The sequence below is a fragment of the Sitophilus oryzae genome, unplaced genomic scaffold (assembly GCF_002938485.1).
Source record: "Sitophilus oryzae breed Bouriz unplaced genomic scaffold, Soryzae_2.0 scaffold_227_pilon_pilon, whole genome shotgun sequence".
NCBI lineage: Eukaryota > Metazoa > Arthropoda > Insecta > Coleoptera > Curculionidae > Sitophilus > Sitophilus oryzae.
In genome coordinates, this window is record NW_022146782.1 from 4,297,050 (window position 1) to 4,319,603 (window position 22,554).

Here is a 22,554-nt window from a genome sequence, read left to right on the forward strand (position 1 = left end):
AAGTAAAATATATCAATCCCAAATAAATTTTAATATGTGTATGACTATTTTAGTAAATACCATTTTGATTTTTTGTTACTTATCACGGCCTACTAATAAGAAAATGATATATTTTAAATATTGCAGTCAATAGTGAAAATAAATATAGAGTGATATATATTTTTGAGAAGCTCATAGCAAGACAGATCATATGGTTTATAAATATACAGGGTGTTCCATTTGAAAAAAACATAACTTTAGTTCATATTTTCAAAAATATTTTTTTGGTAGAAAAACAGACTACGCCACTGTATTCTAAGTAAAAAGTTCTACAATAAGCAGTTTTCGCCTTCTCGATATCTTTAACAATAACAGAGATACAGGGGGTATCCCAAATTGTAAAATTTTCGAAAAGACCCTGTAGCTCAGAAATGAAGAGGGCTATGAAAATTTTGTTTGCAGCATCTTCTGTTTGACGAAAAAGTGGGACAGGTTTGTGCAAAACGCACCCTTCTATCTTCACTAATAACGGAGATACCCTATGATTTCAACTAAAATGGGACACACTGTACGGAGCGATCAACATAGTAACACGGCACATAAAACAATCGGCACGCCAACTCTACTCAGATTCCATTGTTTAAAATTTCTATAAAATTTGACCTTGTCGGCGCCATTATGGTTTCCTAGTCAGGGCCGGATTAAAACGTATTAAAAAATTTCTCAGAAAATACGACAGGGTCGTACTAAAAAAATACTGTAATTGACTGAAACTGAATTTTATTTACAATACTTTTTGTCCAAACAAATGAATCGTTAACCGCGCATACTTCTCGCTCGAAAAGTAAAAATGAAAAAATCAATTAAATATTTCACTGTAGAGAATAGACAATTAAAATTAAAAACATGCAACTAACAAAACATTCCAGGAGTTACTAAAACAAGAATTAAAAAATATACCAATAAAATATTTATTGAACAATATAAAGAGGCTACGTACAAATTATGCCCATCAATGGGCGTAGCAAATTTATTAATATTCAAATTTCACAAATTAATAAATCCACAATTTTTTTTTTGAGAAACTTCTATTTTTTCATGGCAGGAAACAAAGTAGGTACCGCATTGTATTTTTATACGGTTAGAAAGTGGAATTGGTAAACATTTTAAATTCAAAGTGAACAGAACACAACCTGTACTTGTGGGCCTTATTTATATCTTCAATCAAGTCTTCTCCATTAGCTGCAATTGCCCATGTTCTTGCCCTAAAAATGTATTGTTAACTTATTTTCGATATACTCATTTTATTTATTTTTATAATTATATTTAAATGAATAATATAATGATTTTTAAATTTAATTTTTAATGTCTAGATTCTAGATACAACATTAAATTTTATTTTACTAAATATTTAACATTAAATCTTACTAATATTAAAGTTTGTTAAGATTTTTAATTAGATCTTCCTATTTAGCTGAATGTCCTAATATGTATACTACTGTTTTTTTTCACAACTAAAATATGTTAAAATAATTAATCACATATGTATATACATACCTAATCGGATCTCTAGGAAACAGAAAGAAACTTTTATTGCAGTTTAGTCCTCTACTCGGGCAGTTTTTTGCTGCACAACTTCGCCCAGGCATTTTAAAAACACGTAAAAATTAAAGTTTTAAAGAAACGAAAATAAACTAGAAAAACCAAATATATAACACAATAAACAAAAATAAAACAACAACTATAAAATATAACTCAAGAAATAAACAAAATAAATTAATCCGTACGCTACTGACTCGAATCAGCCGAAAGTGTGCTCAGTCGATGAAAGAAACTACGACACTGGTTACTTTCTGTTGATGGAAACCCTAATGGCGGCGTGCGCGACGGTATGCGCGTGGCGTTCCCGCCAAAGAGAGTTAGCCTGCCGTGTGATTTATATGCCGTGATAGTAACATAGGATGACTATTTATCAGCTGTTATTACTAACGTCAAAACATACCAAAAATTAAATAATACGATAAGTTTTTTGACGATATTTAAGTTCGATTTCCATAATAATGTGAGATAATCAAAACGAGATGAGAAATAAATGAGTTTAATCGGAAGGTTTTCTAATTCATTTATTGAATAAGTGTAGTAAACAATATAGGTTATAGTGTGACCAACGGATCTGTAGCTACGGGGTATCGGCAGGGGAACGCAGTTGTAAACAAAACACGCCCAATTTCATTCATAAAATAGGCATGGGCGTACGGTGTTATATGAAAATAATGTGTATCATAAATATAATACTCAGATTAATATTTTTTTTCAAAAAACTTTATGCTGTTTGAATCGTTACTGTTGAGTTAGCAGATAAACACTAAAAGCTTTTATTAAAGCTCCCTTAAATATTTTGTATCATCTTATTATTGTGTTGTTAATATAATAGAAGAAATAATTACAGCTGGGGGTTGGAACCTTTGGTGTTACACAGCAAAATAAAACACTAAATCAGTACAATACACCAAAACGCTTTTAATTTTACACTGGACGCACGTTTCGCTAACCATGTCTGCCATCAGCAGATGATCAAGACTGAGTCTTGAGGTATATTTATTTATATATCTGTACTAACTATATTTTTTTCTATAATACATAATTTTAGATATAACTAACTTTGGAAGCGCAAACAAAACATAATTTTACTCACCAGTAGATCCAATATTGCCTATTACACCAGATATGGTATCGCTCCGCCAGCAGTTTTTAAAGGTTGGGTCATTGTCTACCCATATGTTTCATCCAAATAGATAATACTTGGCTATATTTTCAAATTTCGCGTATATATTTATATCTCTCTCTGCAATATAATGGGCCGCTCCATTAATATTTATCTGTTATTTTGACATTTACGCCAAAAAAATTAATTTGATTTTAATACCCCTAAGCTGTTTCTCTGCAAAGGAAAATCTGATTCTTCCTGCAATTTTTGCAAAAGCTTTCTAATTGCGGGGACGAGTTTGAATTCGAGATAAAATCTATTTATCAAATTCCTGGCCACTTCGAAAAGTCGTCGAGCTTTTTCGACAGCAGTCTCACGTGGGCGTTTCTTTCCAGAGCTGGATATCATTTTATCGGGGTTAGTTTTCAGCGTTTTTATCTTCTGGTGTGATTTTTTATAGCCGATACGCTAACCCGGTATAAAAATATCCGCTCAAGTTTACGTTTAAGCGGCAACTTAAGCGAACTCTCTGTAGCTTCTTCATCGCAAAACCTTATTATGAACACAAGGAAATAAACCAAATGAGATTTCATCCACGTTATTATTAACTTACCTATATAAATTAGCTATTATTTCTCTTGTCTGACTATGTAGCGTCTTACCCTTAACAAATTTATTCATTTTAAAATACAATATACGATCAAGCTTGATATTAATAATTAAAAACTACGAACGAAAAACATTATAACAAGATAACAAAACAATAAAACACAACTTAACTATCAAATATACGAAAAATATAGGAATAAAGTTTAGGATAACCGGTATAAAATAATGAAATAAAGTAATAATGATCAAAAAAATGACACCGCCACTGGATATTTCAATAGTATTCAATATTCCTACTCTTTTCAGAAGAGACCCTGAAGTTGTGGATAAAGCAAGCGAATAGGAAAGGCGTAAAAGCCATGGCAACCGCGTGGTAACAAATACGGTGACGTACTCTGGCCAATCATGTTCGATGAATAGGCGGCGATGCCGGTTTGCCAATGATATCGTTGAAAAATCTTCAACTTTCATAATAAGCAGATTATACAGAATGAAAGAAATAAGTTATTAAATAAAACATATCGAACAATATGAACTACGTTAAAATTCCTTAGTAATATACGTCAGAATATATGCTAAACACATTATATATAATAAAAATATATTAAATTTATAGTTCATGTCTGGCAATTTTGCAATTTTATAGATAAACGTGGCAATGTCGATTTTTTTTCTCGCATTCCTTCCGTAGCTTCAGATCCGCTGGTCAAACAGTACGTGCTTGTAAGAAATTTTTATAAAGAACCGCATATTAAGTATGATATGGTCTCGTACACTTTCGATTAATAATTCATCGGACATGTTTAATCTAAAACCGCTCCACTAAAAACAGTCGCGCGGCGTAGACTATTCGTCCCCCTCCCATGCATTCTCTGATTTCGCCTGATGGCGCGAGTACCGCCGATAGCTCGAAGCGCACCGATCGCACCGATCTAATGCGGTGCGCGGGCTTACATTTATTTCAACGTAAACTGAAAATTACGTGCCGCTCGCTCGCGCCGATACCCTTCCAGTGCGCGCGGAGCTTTACATTGAAATTAGAGGAACAAACTTCTACGTTAATTTTAACCACTAATTTTTTCTACTAATTTCGCGGTTCTGAATGACATTTATACTCTCATATTTATCTACAGGGTGTGTGGTTTAGTTTTCTAGTAGTTTTAGAAACTGTCATCACATCGTTAACGCTCAGAGGATTTTCCTTTGTTTATATAGCTCTAAAAATGAATTTAAAGCTGATTTTTTTTGTTTTACAGCAGGGCCGGTAAACGTGGTAAGAAAAAAGGTAAAAAATCGAAGAGATACGAGGAAAGACATCCACCCAACGCGGGACACGGGGCAGTGGCCAGAGGTTCTCACCCTGTAGATGGTCGGTACGATGACATGGCTCCCAAGTAAGCGAAATACAAATATGCAGGGAAAAAAATAATGTATAGGGTATCCCATTTAAAAAAATATATAAGTTTGGGGCATATTTCGAGAATAACAGTCTCAATAAAAATCCAGTTACGCCACTGAATTATACGTAAAAACTCTACCCATAAAACGCACGAAAATGGGACACCCTGTACATTAAATTTTGATTTTTTGCATGGATATTTCTAAGGGTACCTACATAGTGAGGCATCTCGCCGCGATAAAACAGTGTTTAAAACGTGCGCGAGCATCGCATCGAGATGTCCCACTATGGTAATCGCAAAACAATTTCCGATGCACGTGATCAACCTTGAGTAACAGGCGATGGCGACAGCGCTGCCAGATTGTGATGAATCTTAATTTAAAAGTGACAAACAATGCAATATTTATTATATCATTTTTTAAAAATTTGTACGTTTTATTTTTAATTTAATAACTAGTATTTTAGTAATTAATTGATTTATTTGTTTTATAGCTTATTTTACTTATTACATATTGGCAAAAACTAGTCCATTATGAAGATTATTCTAAGAGTTATTATGGGTTATTTATTTATTTATTGATGTACAGGGTGTCCCACTAAGAATACCTCTCGGCTGATTTTCAAGTTTCTAGAACGACCGCTAGGGAGCGCAACTGCAACAAAAAAATAAGAAAATGGAGTTTTTACACAATTTTGCCTTAATAAGGTGTACTATAAGTAACAGCTTCATAATCTTCAGTAAATTTTGAATATTTTTTGTTACAGCCATTTCCCCCTATCTACCAAAATAAAGTGGTGGGGGAAGGTTAGATCTGTTTTTATTTGAATATTAATAACTCTGGACTGGATGATCGGAATCCAACAAGTGAGGGCTCGTTTAAAAGAGCGTTTCTTACTCTATATTGTACCATATAAACAATAATAATAAGCTTTTGAACGTAGACGCTAGGGGGCGTTGTCTTACAATTTAACAAACATTGCGCGTTTTTTCAAAAAAATTAAATGCAATAGTATATGTAATTTTAGCTGATATAAAGAGTAGTAAAAGCTTAAAAGTCAGCGAAAACCGCATCTTGATATCTCCTTTCAAACCGAAGATATTAGCAAAATTAATAAATACCAAAAATAGAAGCCCTTAATTATCTTACTTTTAACACGGTATCAAGTAGCCCTCTTGATTATGCCTCTTCTAAAAATAAGTAGAAACAGTTAGTTTATTTTAAAATCGACGATATACCAGAAGATATGCATATCAGATGTATTAATATCTAATAATTAAGATATTAATAATAGTGAACAAGAAACGATGATTCAGTGAAGTCATGGTAGGCTTTGGAAAAAAGTTGCTTATGACGTAATAGTATAAACGCCAAATTGTTATTAGATCAACATTTTGATAGTTTTAGTAGCGTCTTTTATCTTTTGATTGCTTTTTCAAAATTCAAACAACTTCAACTACTTCAAATAATAAAGGCATTTTGAAAAAGCATTTAAAAGATAAAAACGCTGCTGAGACTATCAAAATGTTGATCTAATAACAATTTGACGTTTATACTATTACGCGAAAAGCAACTTTTTTCCAACGCCTACCAGGACTTCACTAGTCATCGTTTCTTCATTCACTATTAATATCTTAATATTAGATATTAATACATCTGGTATTATGGTATTCTGGTATTTCGTCGATTTTAAAATAAACTAACTGTTTCTATCTTTTTTTTTTTGTTAGAATGGGCCTAATCAAGAGGGCTACTGATATTGTATTGTAAAAATAAGGTAATTAAGGGCTTATTTTTGTCTCTTTTTTGTTTATTTAATCTCGTTATCGTAAATTATACAACAAATTTAAACATTTTGCCAAAATTTCATTTAGTCAGGTTTACAGACTTTAATGTCAATGTCTATACAGGGTTGTTCACCACATACGACACGGAGTATTGTAGCTAAACGATGAGATTTTTACAAATTGTAAGTTTTGGGTTCGATGAAGGACTAAAAATAATTTTTCAAGATACAGAGTGTCCCAAATAAGTAGAAAATATCAAAGTTGTATTTTTTTAAATGGAAAACCCTGTATATTATTACATTTTTAGTTTCTACGATTAAAATAAAGGTAAATTTGATTAAGATTTATTATACTTAAACTTTACCGTTTTTGAAATATTTTCAATTTTGTGAGTATTGGTAGTAAAATTTTTAAGGCTTCATTTCTCCAAAGGGTATCAAAGTTTTAATACTAAATATTTACTGAAGTTTATTTACTGATCAGTTATTGTGTTGCAATAATACAAATAATACTACCTTATACAAGAGTGTAAAAATTTATTTTAAATAATTATTAGCTTCAAACGGCAATAACTTGTTTAATTTAAATGGAACACCCTGTATATTTTACGAGAATCAGATGCACAATTTAATTGTCTATCAAATTATATTATACCATTTTTTTTACCTATCTCTTTAAGTTTCCGTAGAAAATGCATTTTCTTGTAATTTAGAACTTATTTATCAATATACCCATGGATCTATTGACATTTTAGATTATTTTAAAGATGTACCAAATTTTTAAAGAGTACAGATACTAATATTGTCGATATAATTCGTTTATTTCATTAAAAAATAAAAAAAACTGTTTAAATATTTGTTAAAGAGTACCAATTAATATGATTCCAGTATTCAAACTACATTAACTGACTGTTTGCGTTGATTAATAATAATTGCTCCAAATACTAAAAAACTGAATTTTGTATGGGCATTAGACAGTGTGATAAAAAGTAACACCTTAAAAATGATATTTCATTTTTTAATAAATGCTTATTTATAACAACAGAGAGACTTTAATTTGATAACTTATTATTATATTGATTTCTGACTCAAATCCACATTTATTTATAATAATTTATTAACGAACACAATTAAGTATGTAATTAATTAGTATACGGGCGGAAATAATGGTGTTATATTTAATTAATGGTATAGTCTTTTATAAAGATTTAAATAGTGTTCTTATTGCATACAAATGGTCTAGTAATATTATCGTTTTGCTAAAAACGATAATATTACTAGTCTGTACATTTTGTACATTTGTTGCTTTAAAAACAATCTAAAATGTCAATATTCCATGGGTATATTGATAAATGAGGTCTAAATTATAAGAAAATGCATTTTCTACGAAAACTTGAAGGGATAGGTAAAAAGTGGTATAATACAATTTGATAGACAATTTAATTGTGCATCTGATTCTCCTAAAATATACAGGGCATTCTATTTCAATTAAAGAAGTTATTGCCGTTTGAAGCTAATAATTATTTTAAATAAAATTTTAGACACTCTGTATAAGGTAGTATTATTTTTATTATTGCAACATAATAATTGATCAATAAATAAACTTCATTAAATATTTAGTATTAAAAACATTGATACCCTTGGAGAAACGAAGCTTTAAAATTTTTACTGCAATTTCACAAAATTGAAAATATTTCAAAAACGGTAAGGTTTAAGTATAATAAACCTTAATCAAATTTACCTTTTTATTTTAATCGTAGAAACTAAAATGTAATAATATACAGGGTGTTCCATTTAAAAAAATACAACTTTGATATTTTTTATTTATTTGGGACACTCTGTATCTTGTAAAAATATTTTTAAATTGTAGCTCTAATAGTCCTTCAACGAACCCCAAACTTACAATTTGTAAAAATCTTATCGTTTAGCTACAATACTCCGTGTCGTATGTGGTGAACAACCCTGTATATGATTCATGACGTGCATCGGATAATGTTTTGCGATAACAATATGTTTGTACCCTAATAGAAATATATTTTTTGGCTGGTGTTCGAAATAAGACTAAATATTTTTTTCTTTTTAAGTATTTTTGGTAGCTTAAAATATACAACAACACAACGAACAAGATTGTAGACTGTATTAGTTATATTCATTTTGATTTACTTCTTTTTTTATTTTTAACTTCTTTTAGACATCCGCAGTACCTTAACTACTTAGCTACAGTTGATAATACGAGTAGAATCAATCACGAAGCATTTACCAGGTTTTAATAATAATTATTGTTTTATTCTCTATTTTTTATTTGCTTTATAAATTGTGATGTTTATCTTTAACTAAAGAATTCCTAGAGATTATAATATTATTTTATTTTTCACATTAATATCCAATAAAAATTGTTATTTTGTTAATTTTATTTTATTCGCTTTTAATAATTACTTGTTTGTTTGTTTTTGGTTCTTGTTTTAGTCTTAATTTTTTCAGTTTAATTTTATTAAATCTGTTTGGTAAAAAAAAATAAAAAATATTAAACTATAGTCCTGTTGTCATGGTACCTTAATTCTCTTAGTCTCAAAAGTGGCTCACCCCCTATAACTTTTTTATTTCTTCAGATAAAAAAACGAGATTTGGTATGTTAGTATATGACATAAATTAGGATTGATTGACGTATTCAATTGTTTTTGGTCACTTCCTGTTTCACCGGAAATGACTACAACTTTTGATTTTTAAATGGCACTCTCGGAATTGTTTTAGTCTATTCGAGAGAAAATTACATTCTGAATAGAATGATATATCATTAAAATTCAATCTAGAGTGCCATGGCTATGTTAAAAACACTAATTCTTAATCAAGGAACCTTGGGAAAATAGATTTGATCGTCTAATGTTTTGAGTGTCTTGTCCTGGCCAGTTTGAAAATGCTCAAATCGTATTTTTAATCATATCTCAATTTTTTCAAATGGAACGAGGGTGGCTCATTAGCATATTTGGAAAAAGCATTTTTTTGCAAATAATTTGATACCACACATTTGGTATTTCGAGTCAATTTTCCTTTTCAAATACACCATATGCGAAATTGTCAAAAGTTGACATATGATATGTCATTCTCTTCAGAGTATTATTTTCTTTCGTATCAAGTAAAAAAATACCGAGAGTGCCATTTAAAAATCAAAAGTTGTAGTCATTTCCGGTGAAACAGGAAGTGACCGAAAACAATTGAATACGTCAATCAATCCTAATTTATGTCATATACTAACATACCAAATCTCGTTTTTTTAACTGAAGAAATAAAAAAGTTATAGGGGTGAGCCACTTTTGAGACGCACTCGGTATAAAATAAGTTTTAAAATATATTTGCAAAATTCTAAGGTATATTTAAACTGGTTAAACTGATAAATATGCCGTACGATCGAGAGAGAAAAAAAACGGCGTCATGTTGGCAGCGATCTTCATTTTCGAGGCAACTCTGACGCCGTTTTTTTTTCTCGATCGAACGTTACTGTTTGCATTATATCGGTCTATAATTATTTAAATTATTTAAAAGCAGTGTATTGACATTGTCTAAAGTTGGTTCGTTCGCTATATATGTTAATTGTTGCTTTTTGTGTCTTTGGCCAGGCATTGGGAGGATTTTCCAAACGGTGGGCCCCCTCACTACCAAAGAGCACCCACTGAATACGAGAGGCCCCCACCATATTATTATCCAGGATCAGGGAGGTGAGTACCTTACGATAACTTAAAAAGAAATCTTTAAAAAGGTTTTATAGTGGAGTACCCAGAGACTTTTATCTCGGAATGTGAAACCTTCTGTATTGTGTTTTATAGATAAAATACTACCGGTAAATACTAAATATTTACCCATTTTTTTTCGTTGCTTTTAATTTTTTATTTTAGTAATTTTAGTAAATTCTTAATTATTTCCTTGTTAATATTTTGATTTTTTTAATTCTTTTTCTAAGTAAATTTTGTAAGTAATGCTCTCCTATTAGGTTAGTATACAGAGTGCGCCAAAAAACATTGCCATCTCGCGTGGGGAGAAAACTCACGTAAAAATTTTTACGATTTATTTTTTGTATCAAGTTAAGTTTTTTTTCGATTTATTATAATTTTCTTCCAAGTGAAAAAAAATACTTGTAACATAAAATTGTTTAATGATGTAATTGTATATATTTTTTTATTATTTTTAGCGAACAATAAACCAAAAAATCACAGACAGGACGTGTAAGATTTCGACAAAACAATGGAGAAGTACAGAATGTACAGACTGAAAGTTTTTAGTTTTTATGTCAAGCATTTTTCTCATATATTCCGAGATTAATAGTTAATTCGTTTTTGTGATGTTTTTTTACTAAGTATATATTATTTCTTAGCTTGTTAATATTACTTTTCGAACCGCCTGTATATATTTAAATTTTTTTTCGTTATGGTGGTATGTGTTCTCGATTAATCTTGTTTGAAACTTGTTTAGAAAAAAATGGACACATTCCATTTACGCTCAAGACAAACTATTTTTATATATTAATGTATCATATGGACACCCCTCGTAGATATAATACTCTTTCTCTCTCTCTTTATCGGACACACCCCGTATATATCGTCGTTACTTTAGTAAAATTATATTATAACAAAATATAAAAATCTATTTTCTTCTAATATACCTAGTATATAGAAGAGAAATAAATCAAAAATGTTTTCCAACGTAGGTTGTGTATATATTTAGGAAAATTTAAACGTTTTTTATTTTAAATTTCTCGTATTTTAAATTCGACTTCTAAACGATCTCAAGCGAGCACATTTTACTCACGATGCATTTAAAAGAAAAATAAGTAATTTTAAGTAGACTTTCTGTATACAGGGCGGATAAAAAGTTGATGGAAACATTTATTTTCCCTGTATATATTTCTCGTGCTCAAAAACATTCGTATGAGGAACAAAAAAAATAAAAAATAAAGAAATGAGGCCAAATTGTTGCCATAATTCATGTTTATTATGCGTTATGTAGTTAAAAATGATAATTCTGATGTTTATATATTAAATGAAATAAAAAAAAAATTAAATATTGATATTGATTTATTTACTTTCATCCTAGACTTCTTATTATATACAGGGTGGTGCGAACTGTATTCCGGAAACTTCGGCAGCATATTCTGCAGATAAAATTAAGTAAAAAAGTTCGTATAAATGTATGTCCTTATACAGGGTTGTTCATCACATACGACACGGAGTATTGTAGCTAAACGATTAGATTTTTACAAATTGTAAGTTTTGGGTTTGTTGAATTACTATTAGAGCTACAATTTAAAAATATTTTTACAAGATACAGAGTGTCCCCAATAAATAAAAAATATCAAAGTTGTATTTTTTTAAATGGAACACCCTGTATATTATTGCATTTTTAGTTTCTACGATTAAAATAAAGGTAAATTTGATTAAGGTTTATTACACTTAAATCATACCGTTTTTGAAATATTTTCAATTTTGCGAAATTGCAGTATAAATTTTAAGGCTTCATTTCTCCGAGGATATCAAAGTTTTTAATACTAAATATTTACTGAAGTTTATTTATCGATCAGTTATTGTGTTGCAATAATAAAAATTATACTACCTTATACAGAGTGTCTAAAATTTTATTTTAAATAATTACTAGCTTTAAACGGCAATAACTTATTTACATTAAATAGAACACCCTGTATATTTTATGAGAATCAGATGCACAATTTAATTGTCTATCAAATTGTATTATACCACTTCTTACCTATTACTTCAAGTTTTCGTAGAAAATGCATTTTCGTATAATTTAGACCTCATTTATCAATATACCCATGGAATATTGACATTTTAGATTGTTTTTAAAACAACAAATGTACAAAACGTACAGGCTAGTAATATTATCGTTTTTAGTAAAACGATAATATTACTAGCCCATTTGTATGCAAAAAAAACTATTTAAATCTTTATAAAAGAGTATACCATTAATTAAATATTATACCCCCAGTATTTCCGCCCAAATACTAATTAACTACATACTTAATTGTGTTCGTTAATAAATTATTCTAAATAAATGTGGATTTGAATCAGAAATCAATATAATAATAAGTTATGAAAATGAACTGTTGTTATAAATGGGCATTTGTCGAAAAATTAAATATCATTTTTAAGGTGTTACTTTTTACCACACTGTCTAATACACAAACATAATATAGTATTTGGAGCAATTATTATTAATCAACGCAAACAGTCAATTAATGTAGTTTGAATACTGGAATCATATTAATTGGTCCTTTTTAACAAATATTTAAACAGTTTTTTTTTAATGAAATAAACGAACTATATCGACAATATTAGTATCTGTACTCTTTAAAAATTTGGTACATCTTTAAAAATAATCTAAAATGTCAGTATTCCATGGGTATATTGATAAATGGGTTCTAAATTACAAGAAAATGCATTTTCTACGGAAACTTGAAGAGATAGGTAAAAAATGGTATAATACAATTTGATAGACAATTAAATTGTGCATCTGATTCCTATAAAATATATACGGGGTGTTCCATTTAAATTAAACAAATTATTGCCGTTTAAAGCTAGTAATTATTTAAAATTAATTTTTAGACACTCTGTATAAGGTAGTAAAGTTTTTATTATTGCAACACAATAACTGATCAATAAATAAACTTCAGTAAATATTTAGTAATAAAAACTTTGATACCCTCGGAGAAATGAAGCCTTTTTTAAAAAAAAATTTATACTGCAATTTCACAAAATTGAAAATATTTCAAAAACGATAAGGTTTAAGTCTAATAAACCTTAATCAAATTTACCTTTATTTTAAGCGTAGAAACTAAAAATGTAATAATATATAGGGTGTTCCATTTAAAAAAATACAACTTTGATATTTTTTATTTATTTGGGACACTCTGTATTTTGTAAAAATATTTTTAAATTGTAGCTCTAATAGTCCTTCAACGAATCCAAAACTTACAATTTGTAAAAATCTAGTCGTTTAGCTACAATACTTCGTGTCGTATGTGGTGAACAACCCTGTATATATGCTTCGTTTCGGAGATACAGGGTGTAGAAGTTTTATTTTTATTTCGACTTATGCTCTCACTGTTCGGTTTTTATATGATTCAAAATAAAAAATATATAAATTGTAAAATTAGTAATTTTTTAATGGCCATAATGCGTTCTTTCAAAATCATCGAACAACTAAATCATTTCCATAGATCCAGTGACGTACCGTGACTTTGAATTTTGAGACCAAAAACTGAAACAATAATTTGTCAAAAAAATCATATCACAGCTATATGTTTTATTTTGCATAAAAATGTTAACTAATAAGTTAGAATAATTATAATTCTTCCCTAACTAAGTGGTTTTATCGCTAAATTTAACTAAAGCTAAGTACAACACAAATCTGAAATACGTGGACTATTATAACAACAAATACATCGTAAAAGACTATTTTGGTAGTATTCTGAACGAGAATTCCAGTTAAACTTTTTAGAAAATAATTTAAAGGAAAAATGTTAATTCAGTTAATATTAATTTTTGTATACTGCTCAGATTTATCTGGTCTTCTATCATATATTTTGGAAATTAGAGAATTATCTGAAGATTTTCATGTAAAAATTGGCATTGATAGTGGTGGTGGATCACTTAAAGTTTGTCTGAATGTGCTCCCTGAAAATGATCCCGAATATTTCAAGAAATATAAAAGTGCTGGAATTAAAAACTATTCATAATTGGCTTAGGACCAAAGTTGTCTGAATCTTATGTTAACATTAAAAGCCTCTTTGAGACGTTAGATCTGCAGTCCATTTGTGGAATTTGTTCCTATACTTTTGCCGCTGACTTTAAGCTTATTATGATTCTCCTTGGTCTTCAGTCAAATTCATCCACTCACACTTGCCCATGGTATGATGTAAATGTAAAGGAAATGGAAATTAAAGGGTCATTCAGAACTATAAAAAGTATTACAGAAACTACAAATTTATGGCAACAATCTGGAAGAAATATAACAAAAGCCAAAGATTTTAGTAAGCGTTTTTGTTTGAAATATTTTTTTTGTATTTTTAAACTGTTGTTTAATGAACTATATGAAAAAAGGGCAATTATTATTTAGAAAACTGTATAAACATACCTTTAATCATTGGCGACGAAGAAACACCTGTCTTAAAGAATATTCCCCCTCCTGAGCTTCACCTTTTGTTAGGTGTGGTTCAAAAACTATTTGATTGTCTTGAATTGGAGAATACCAATGTTGCAACAGAATGGATAAAAAAAAGCGGGATTGAAACTAGATCATTATGGAAAATGTAACGGAAATAACGCCAGACAACTTTTAAAGAAAGTGGATATTTTGAAGACGATATCGCCCGGTAGAGAATCCTATTCAAAGTTTTGACAAGCAAAAACCTAAACATCTTTTTTTTAGGAAATAAATATATTGCAGTGTTTTCTGCACTCAATCAAGTAGTTTCGAGTTGTTTTGGTCAAGCACTAAACAAACATTTTGAACATGACATCGAACAATTTAGATTGGAAATACTAAACTTAGGTATTAAGATAACCCCAAAGATTCATGCAATTCTGCAGCACGTGCGTGAGTTTATACAAGCAAATCATAGAGCTCTAGGATTTTACTCGAAACAAGCATCTGAGCAGGTTCATTTTTCCTTTAAATTATTTTCTAAAAAGTTTAACTTGAATCCTCGTTCAGAATGCTACCAAAATAGTCTTTTACGATGTATTTGTTGTTAATAGTCCACGTAATTTAAGATTTGTGTTGTACTTAGCTTTAGTTAAAGTTAGCGATAAAACCACTTAGTTTAGGAAAGAAATATAATTATTCTAAATTATTAGTTAACATTTTTATGCAAAATAAAACGTATAGCTGTAATATGGTTTTTTTGACAAATTATTTCTCAGTTTTTGGTCTCAAAATTCAAAGTCACGGTACGTCACTGGATCTATGGAAATGATTTAGTTGTTCGATGATTTTTGAAAGAACGCATTATGGCCATTAAAAAATTACTAATTTTACAATTTATATATTTTTTATTTTGAGTCATATAAAAACCGAACAGTGCTCTTAGTGGGACACTGCCAGTAATCTGAGGTTAATACAGGGTTGAAAAAAAAACATCTGGTTGAAATAAACTCATTTAATATCACAGTACGTTCAAAAAGAATCTAAACTACACAGTAGCGTATACACATCCACATACAAAAAATCTAGCGTATGTTTTCAAAATATATATAAATAATAAATACAGTTTAATCCGACGGATAAAAAAACAACGTTTAAAAGAAATTATCTTGAAAGGCATGCCTCTTAAAACTAGTATAGTCTATAAAATGAATAACTTTGAATTTTGACCGATATTTTTTACCAACATGGCAAATATAAAATCCCTCTAGCAAAAAAGTTACTGATATTCTTTAAATTGAATGCCTGAACGAATCAGATAGGTAACTCTTTTTACTTTCGTGAAATAGAAAAGGAAAATAATAAAACAAGTGACAGTTCTTCCTCTTCTTGCAATAATCAACACGAAATGTCATAATTGTCAAAAGTAAAATGTCATCAGCTTTTGACATTTCTAAATATCAGACCAATGCCGTCTCTAATACAACAGCCCCGGAGCGAGATTTATGACGTCACGCTAGTTAGATACGATGGATTAATAAATATGTTGTAGAATATGTATATTTTTTTGGTTAAAAAAAACGTTTCGGCTAACATTATAGCCTGTATATTAATTTATGTATATAAAGAATTAACTGTATATTATGTACTAGTTGATGCCTAGTGCATCCGCCACGACATTAGGAAAAAAATACTTTTTATTTTTTTTTAATTAAATGAAAAACAAAAAATCCGCCGACGACAGTTTTTACAAGAGCTAATTAGCTATCTTTTAGTAAAAAAAGCAACTTTCTAGAGCAAGTCGTTACTTCTGTAGAGACGACACAGATAAACATTAGCATTTTATATATGTAGATATTTCATGTAAACTATATCATTTTTAAAATACAAACCAAAAATAGGAGGAATGATTATGTTTTCCATGTATTCTACAACATATTTATTAATCCGTAGTATCTAACTAGCGTGACGTAATAAATTTGGCTCCGAGGCTGTTCTATTAGAGACGGCATAGAAAAGCCCGCGGGAACTGCCAAATTCAAAGTTATTCGTTTCACAGACTATATTATACATCTGCAATGGCCGTTCTATAATAATAGATATATTATTTCTCAAAAAATATATAACAAAAAACAATAATTATAACAGCGTATATGTTTATCTTTTTGATGAAAATGTTTCAACAATACTATAAAAACTTTTTTAAGGCCATTTTAAAAGAACTTAATCTATAGCCTATCTATGCGAGAAAATATATGTTTTTGACAGAAAGAATAAAAAAATGACAGACAATGCCTGTCACATTCATTATATTTTTTAATTGGGCAGACTATAGTTTCATAAAAAAAAACAGATGTCATGAAGACCTCTGAAATGGCAGTCAATGATAATTTATATTGGGCTCATCCAGAAATGTAAGTAATTTATTAAAAGTTGTAATAGAAAAATCTATCAAAACTTAATATTTATTTCAAAAAATATATAAAGGTTAGCCCTACAGAAATTATCATAGATTTTCATATCACCGGTTAATATGACGCTGTTTTTTTTTCGATCGTCTGGTACATTATTGGAAAAATTAGAATTAAACCACTGACTTGGCATGAAAGTTTCTCAAAAATATACAGTGTGGTTTGCACTTTTATTTGTAGCAAGACTGAAGAGTCAAAATAGGAAAGCTTATTTTAAGAATACTTATTTTGGCAGTAAATATTAGACAGGAAGTTATTATTTTTGTTAGTTTTATGCTAGCTAAAAATCCAGCACTGGTTGTTTGTAGACTGTTATACAATATGATCGAAAAAAAATGGCATCAGCGATGGCTATGAAATGAAGATCGCTGTCATTTTATATGTAAAATTATATGGGTAATGTCATTGATGTTCATTTCCAAACCAACTGGACGCCGATTTTTTTCGATCATACAGCATTGTTATTAAATATGGGTAGCCTACTACAGGGTCAGTCTTAAATAAGTGCAAATATTTTTAGGTGCAATATATTTCAACCCCAGAAACGAAGATTTTTTTTTTATTTTTAGTTAAAAAATATATATCTTGATAATATGGCAACATAGGTAGATTAAATTTACCATAAGAAAACCAGTGGTTCTCAAAATTTAACCAAAAAATATTTTTTTTTATTTTCAAAGTAAAATAACTCCGTTATTTTGGACTTAATTGAAAAACGGTAAAGAGAAAATATGTTTCTTTTATCGAGATCTACCAGCCCTGAAAACATTTGAACTTATTTAAGACTCGCCCTGTATAACAAAAAAATATTAACTTTTTTTCCATAAAATTTAAAATTCTCAACAACAGTAAAACATTATAAAAATTGTCGTTTTTCGTTTCAAGCCTTTCAATTTTCATTGATTTTGGTACTTCCATACCCTTGAAAGAATCAATATTTTTGCTCCAAACGAATAAGTACAAGAAAAAACAAGATTGTGTGTTAGAAACCTGTTCAAACCAGATCATTTGTTGGTTTTTCTGGTTGTTTTTTCCTCAGCAACTCATCCAATTGATCTTGGTTGTAAAAAACTACGAAATCTTGAGGCGACACTCCTTCGAAAACTGCACTAACTGAAGGTTTCAAGTTGTAGAACAAGAGCGGTTGGTCTCTGGCAGCAAAATCTTTGGTTAAACTCTCTACCACTGTAGCTGCTGTGAAGTCTGCGCCGTAGATGTGTGAGCAGTCGATCACCACGGGGATTCCCTGACGAATTGAGTGCTTGGTCACTAGGTTCCTGACGTAGTCAGTTGAAGGGAAGATCAGGCAACGGTCTGGGGTTAGTATAAGGTACTCTGTACCTTCATGAGACTGGAAAAAAGATTAAAAATGAATTTTATCTCCTAGATGTTGACTAATAAAATACACACTGGAAAAATCTAGGGATATCATTTTATTAAAGTTAAAAATAATTGTTTTTTAATAAACAACCACATATTCGTAGGCCGATTCTTTCTACTTCGATTGAAACGAAGTAGTCACACTAGTTATTTCTAAATTTGGGATATTTGCAGAAGTGTTTGTGCATTTTTTGTCAAATGTATAAAAAGCACCTAGCGTCATTGTTCGAATTTAACCTGTACTGGCTATGTTTTTATGATAACTGACCAGAATTCATTCAAATAACTCTGTTTAGTATTAAACGACATTATGGAGCGTAGACATCTTAACAGACGAAATGCTAAGGGCCATGGGTATGCTCGAAGCTGGAATGCGCCAAATCGACGTAGCTAGAGCATTAAATACAACGCAAAGTGTAATATCGCGATTAAGTGCACGCTACCGTGAAAGTGGTGATGTTGCTGAAAGGCACAGAGGGCGACATCGCATTACTATCCCTCAGCAAGATAATTTTTTACAATTAAATGCTCGACGCCGACCGACTCTTACAGCACCAGAGCTTAGTTTAATTCTCCAGGAAACACATAATGTAACCGTTAGTCCTGACACTGTTCGCAATAGATTAAGATAGGTCAACTTAAGAAGCAGACGCCCCTGGAGAGCTCAACCCTTAACGAGAGGAAATCGATAGATACGATAGTTCTGCTCAAGATCATGTTCAGTGGTCGAATGAACAATGGGCCAATGTTCTCTTCACCCTTTGCAATTCATCCGGATTCGAGAAGGCTTAGGGTATGGAGAGAACAGGGAAATCTTATTCGGTTGGATCATGTTCAGGAAGTGCACCCTTATCAAGGTGGAACAGTTATGGTCTGGGGAGGAGTCCAGTTAGACCGAAAAACCGATCTCGGAAGGTTTCTAACAGGAATCACATATCGTGATTTAATTCTTGAGCCTGTCGTGTTACCATATGCCAATGATTTTGGGAGAAACTTCATTCTCATGCATGACAATGCACGGCCTCATACAGCCAGAGTGGTAAGTGAGTTTGTCAATGCTCATCAATTAAACATCTTACCCTGGCCGGCACAATCTCCTGACCTCAACCCCATCGAGCACGTATGGGACGTGGTCCAAAGAAGAATTTTGAGAATGGGTATGCCTCGTGAAACTCGTAGGGATCTGGTTCGGGCCGTGAGTGCAGCGTGGCAGGCTGTACCTCAAGAAGAGATCGACAACCTGATCAAGAACATGGAGAGACGATGTAGGGCTGTAACGAACAGTAGAGAGGCCATACCCTTTATTAAGTAAAAATGGTTTTATCTTTTTTTTTAATTCACAGTTTAGAATAAAAAAAGTGTGTATTTTTTGGAGTTCAATAAAAATCAAGGTAAATTTGAAAAATTCGGTAAATTTCGCATTTTTATTTCCAATACGTCCTGTAAACTATTTGTTTATTTTAATTTTATTATATCAGAAATGCAAAAATAAAATTACTGACGATGGCTGGATAAAATTGTAATATCCCTAGACTTTTCCGGTGTGTGTATTAAATTTTGATTTCTATCATGTTATAAAAGGTAGACTAATCAATATATATTCGATACCAATTAAACTTTTAGTTACGTAATCGAGGGTGCGATTTTTAAATTCATTGTTGCCAACCATGGACATACTCGGCGCCGGGCTGACTAAGTGGAATTTAAATTTTCCGCTGGGGATTCAGGTGGTAGCTCTGCTGTAAAAGATGTCAAGTTGCCACATTTATTTATTTATTTCCTGACATTGTCATCCGTTTTGACACTTTAGTTTTGTATTACGAGTTTTTGACACAGATGGACAGCACAAATGAATTGTGCTGTGATACTTTAAGCTTAAAAAAATTACTAGCAGACCTTGCAGTCGAACATTGTTCTTTTTAGAACCTCTTTTAGTGCGAAGTGTACAAGATAGCTTAATAGCCGTAAAAACTCATTTTTATTAGAATATTTTGAACGGGAAAGCGGTAGTAATGTCTCTTTATGCCCCTTAAGTGCTGTTAAGGAGGTCAGTTTTGTTGGTGTAAATAATAACTTTTTATATATTTATAAATTAATTTATTTTTCTTTCCTAAAATATTTTGATTAAAAGAAAATATGTAAAAGTGGGCAACGCTGTGCCGGTCAAGCTTAATCACGTTACTAAAAGTTTATTTGATTTGAACTATACATAAGTGACTGTTAACAGACTTGAAATGATTTAGGGTACTGTACATACAGTCTGTACACAACTGTCAAAAAAAATACCTTAGGGTATTCTTTCGTTGGACAAACTATAGTAATATATAAACGAAAAAACACACTTACTGTTAATTTCTCTACTGATATTTTTGGTCTTGCCGCGTGGTACAGGATGAATAACAGGTTCAAACCGATCCCAACTAGGATACCAATCTCCAAAGGCAGGACCAGACAAGCTATGAAGGTAGCCAATCCGAGAAACAGGTCGCTCTCTGTAAATAAACCACATTTAAAATCATTTATACTTAGTAAGTGGCCATTTTTATAAAGATATTTCCTACTTTAGCATAAAAAATAACTGTGGACAAGAGTTTCGTTGACTATGTTAGGATGATCAGCTAGATTATTAATACCACAGATTAGGTATACTATATGTATACAGATAAAAATCTTATCCCTAATTCGTGGTACGAAAATTGTTTTTTATGACGATGTGCAAACGAGTAAAATTTCCTATGCGCAAAAATTAACTCGCGTAAAATAACAACAAACAGCGCAATAGAGAAATATCGCTAAACCGAATAGCGTGCATGGACGTTAATAAGGCCAGGTGTTATTTCCTTTACGTGAGGCGGTATTAACTCTCTTCATTTATAGTTATCGGATCGGAAAGAATTCTGGTCGCGTCGCGTCCGCTGTTTAAACTTAACCTAACTTTGAATTTAAAACTTTGAAATTGTTTTGTTTACTAGGTATTTTAAAACTAAAGGGCTAAAGTGCTTATTTCCAGTGCTTTATCGTTCAACGTCTGCCAGTGGGTTTAGGGCAACAAGCAACAAATTCTCTTAGAAGGGCTATCGTTATCTGCTGTAAACCTAAGCCTCTTTATAGGTTCTTTAATATTGGAAGAGGTGGAATCCATATTTTGGGCCATATTTATTTAATTAAAACTAATCCCAGTTAAATATCAAATTACGTAATAAAACTAAAGTAATAAATCAAAACAATTCAAACACAAACATAACCTAAAATAAAAGATCTCGCCGGCCGGCCCCGGTTGTCAAATACCCGCACATGCCCATTTAAGCAATTTTTAAACGTTATTTAGAAATAGCGCTTGGTGTAATTGATCCGCAAATTACGTTAGGTGGTAGCGTTATTAGCGGGTGTTGCGTTAAAAATTGACTCGCGCATATCGTAACCATGATAAGGTACGCGTAAATACTGCATGACGCTATTCGGTTTTCCGATATCTCTCTAATAACTGTGCCGGTCAGGCGCTGTGCACAATTTTAGAGGCTATAAGTGAGCGTGCTATGTGCGCAAACTAGTAACCTAACTAGTGCCCTATTCCGAAAATTGGAACCACGAAAAACAATCAAGAAAAAACAAAGTTTATAATCTGTATAATCTGTGTTAATACTAAACTAATATCTAGAAATTGAGTTTTTATACAAGCGTTCGGTTGATACTGATCAACACTTACTTTTAGATCTCCACATAGGCTTAACCACTTTAACTTCAACCATAAAAATGACAGCAGCAATGATAATAGCTGCCAGAGATGACTTGGGGATGTACTGGAAGTAGGGCGTGAAGTATAGAAGAGCCAGAATGACCAAGAGACCAGTGTAGAGTCCTCCCAGTGGTGTCCGTACGCCACTGGCATTGTTTACAGCGCTTCTGGCTAAGGCACCGCCTCCAGGGAACGCTTGGACGAAAGAGTTGGCAACGTTGGCCAGACCGATTGCTAGCAGTTCCTGTGTGGCATCCACTGCTTTTCCATTAGCTGAAATAAATATAAAAATAAACATGTAAATCAGTACAGCGTACTTCAATAAGGGCACCTCCGCACT

At 31.1% G+C, this 22,554-nt stretch overlaps 2 protein-coding genes across 11 annotated transcripts in view; one reads left to right on the plus strand and one right to left on the minus strand.

The window, feature by feature from the left end:
- Window positions 1–11,415, plus strand: part of LOC115884337 (prominin-like protein) — an 82,499-nt gene extending 71,084 nt beyond the window's left edge. For 4 of the 8 annotated variants that reach the window (XM_030902882.1, XM_030902886.1, XM_030902884.1 and 1 more), the window contains 3 exons: window positions 4,552–4,689; window positions 10,089–10,192; window positions 10,663–11,415. In XM_030902882.1, the coding sequence (XP_030758742.1) occupies window positions 4,552–4,689; window positions 10,089–10,192; window positions 10,663–10,700 (280 nt within the window). In that variant the 3' untranslated portion in view covers window positions 10,701–11,415. Of the gene's footprint in view, window positions 1–4,551; window positions 4,690–8,670; window positions 8,854–10,088; window positions 10,193–10,662 lie in introns of those variants that run through there. The other 4 variants (XM_030902885.1, XM_030902888.1, XM_030902887.1 and 1 more) reach the window with 2 other exon arrangements.
- A 6,444-nt stretch (window positions 11,416–17,859) lies between these two features.
- LOC115884338 (sodium-independent sulfate anion transporter-like) overlaps window positions 17,860–22,554 on the minus strand; it is a 49,264-nt gene continuing 44,569 nt past the window's right edge. For 2 of the 3 annotated variants that reach the window (XM_030902891.1, XM_030902892.1), the window contains 3 exons: window positions 22,185–22,487; window positions 20,825–20,970; window positions 17,860–18,449 (listed from right to left, as the gene is read on the minus strand). In XM_030902891.1, the coding sequence (XP_030758751.1) occupies window positions 18,093–18,449; window positions 20,825–20,970; window positions 22,185–22,487 (806 nt within the window). In that variant the 3' untranslated portion in view covers window positions 17,860–18,092. The remainder of the gene's footprint in view (window positions 18,450–20,824; window positions 20,971–22,184; window positions 22,488–22,554) is intronic. The other variant, XM_030902893.1, reaches the window with a different exon arrangement.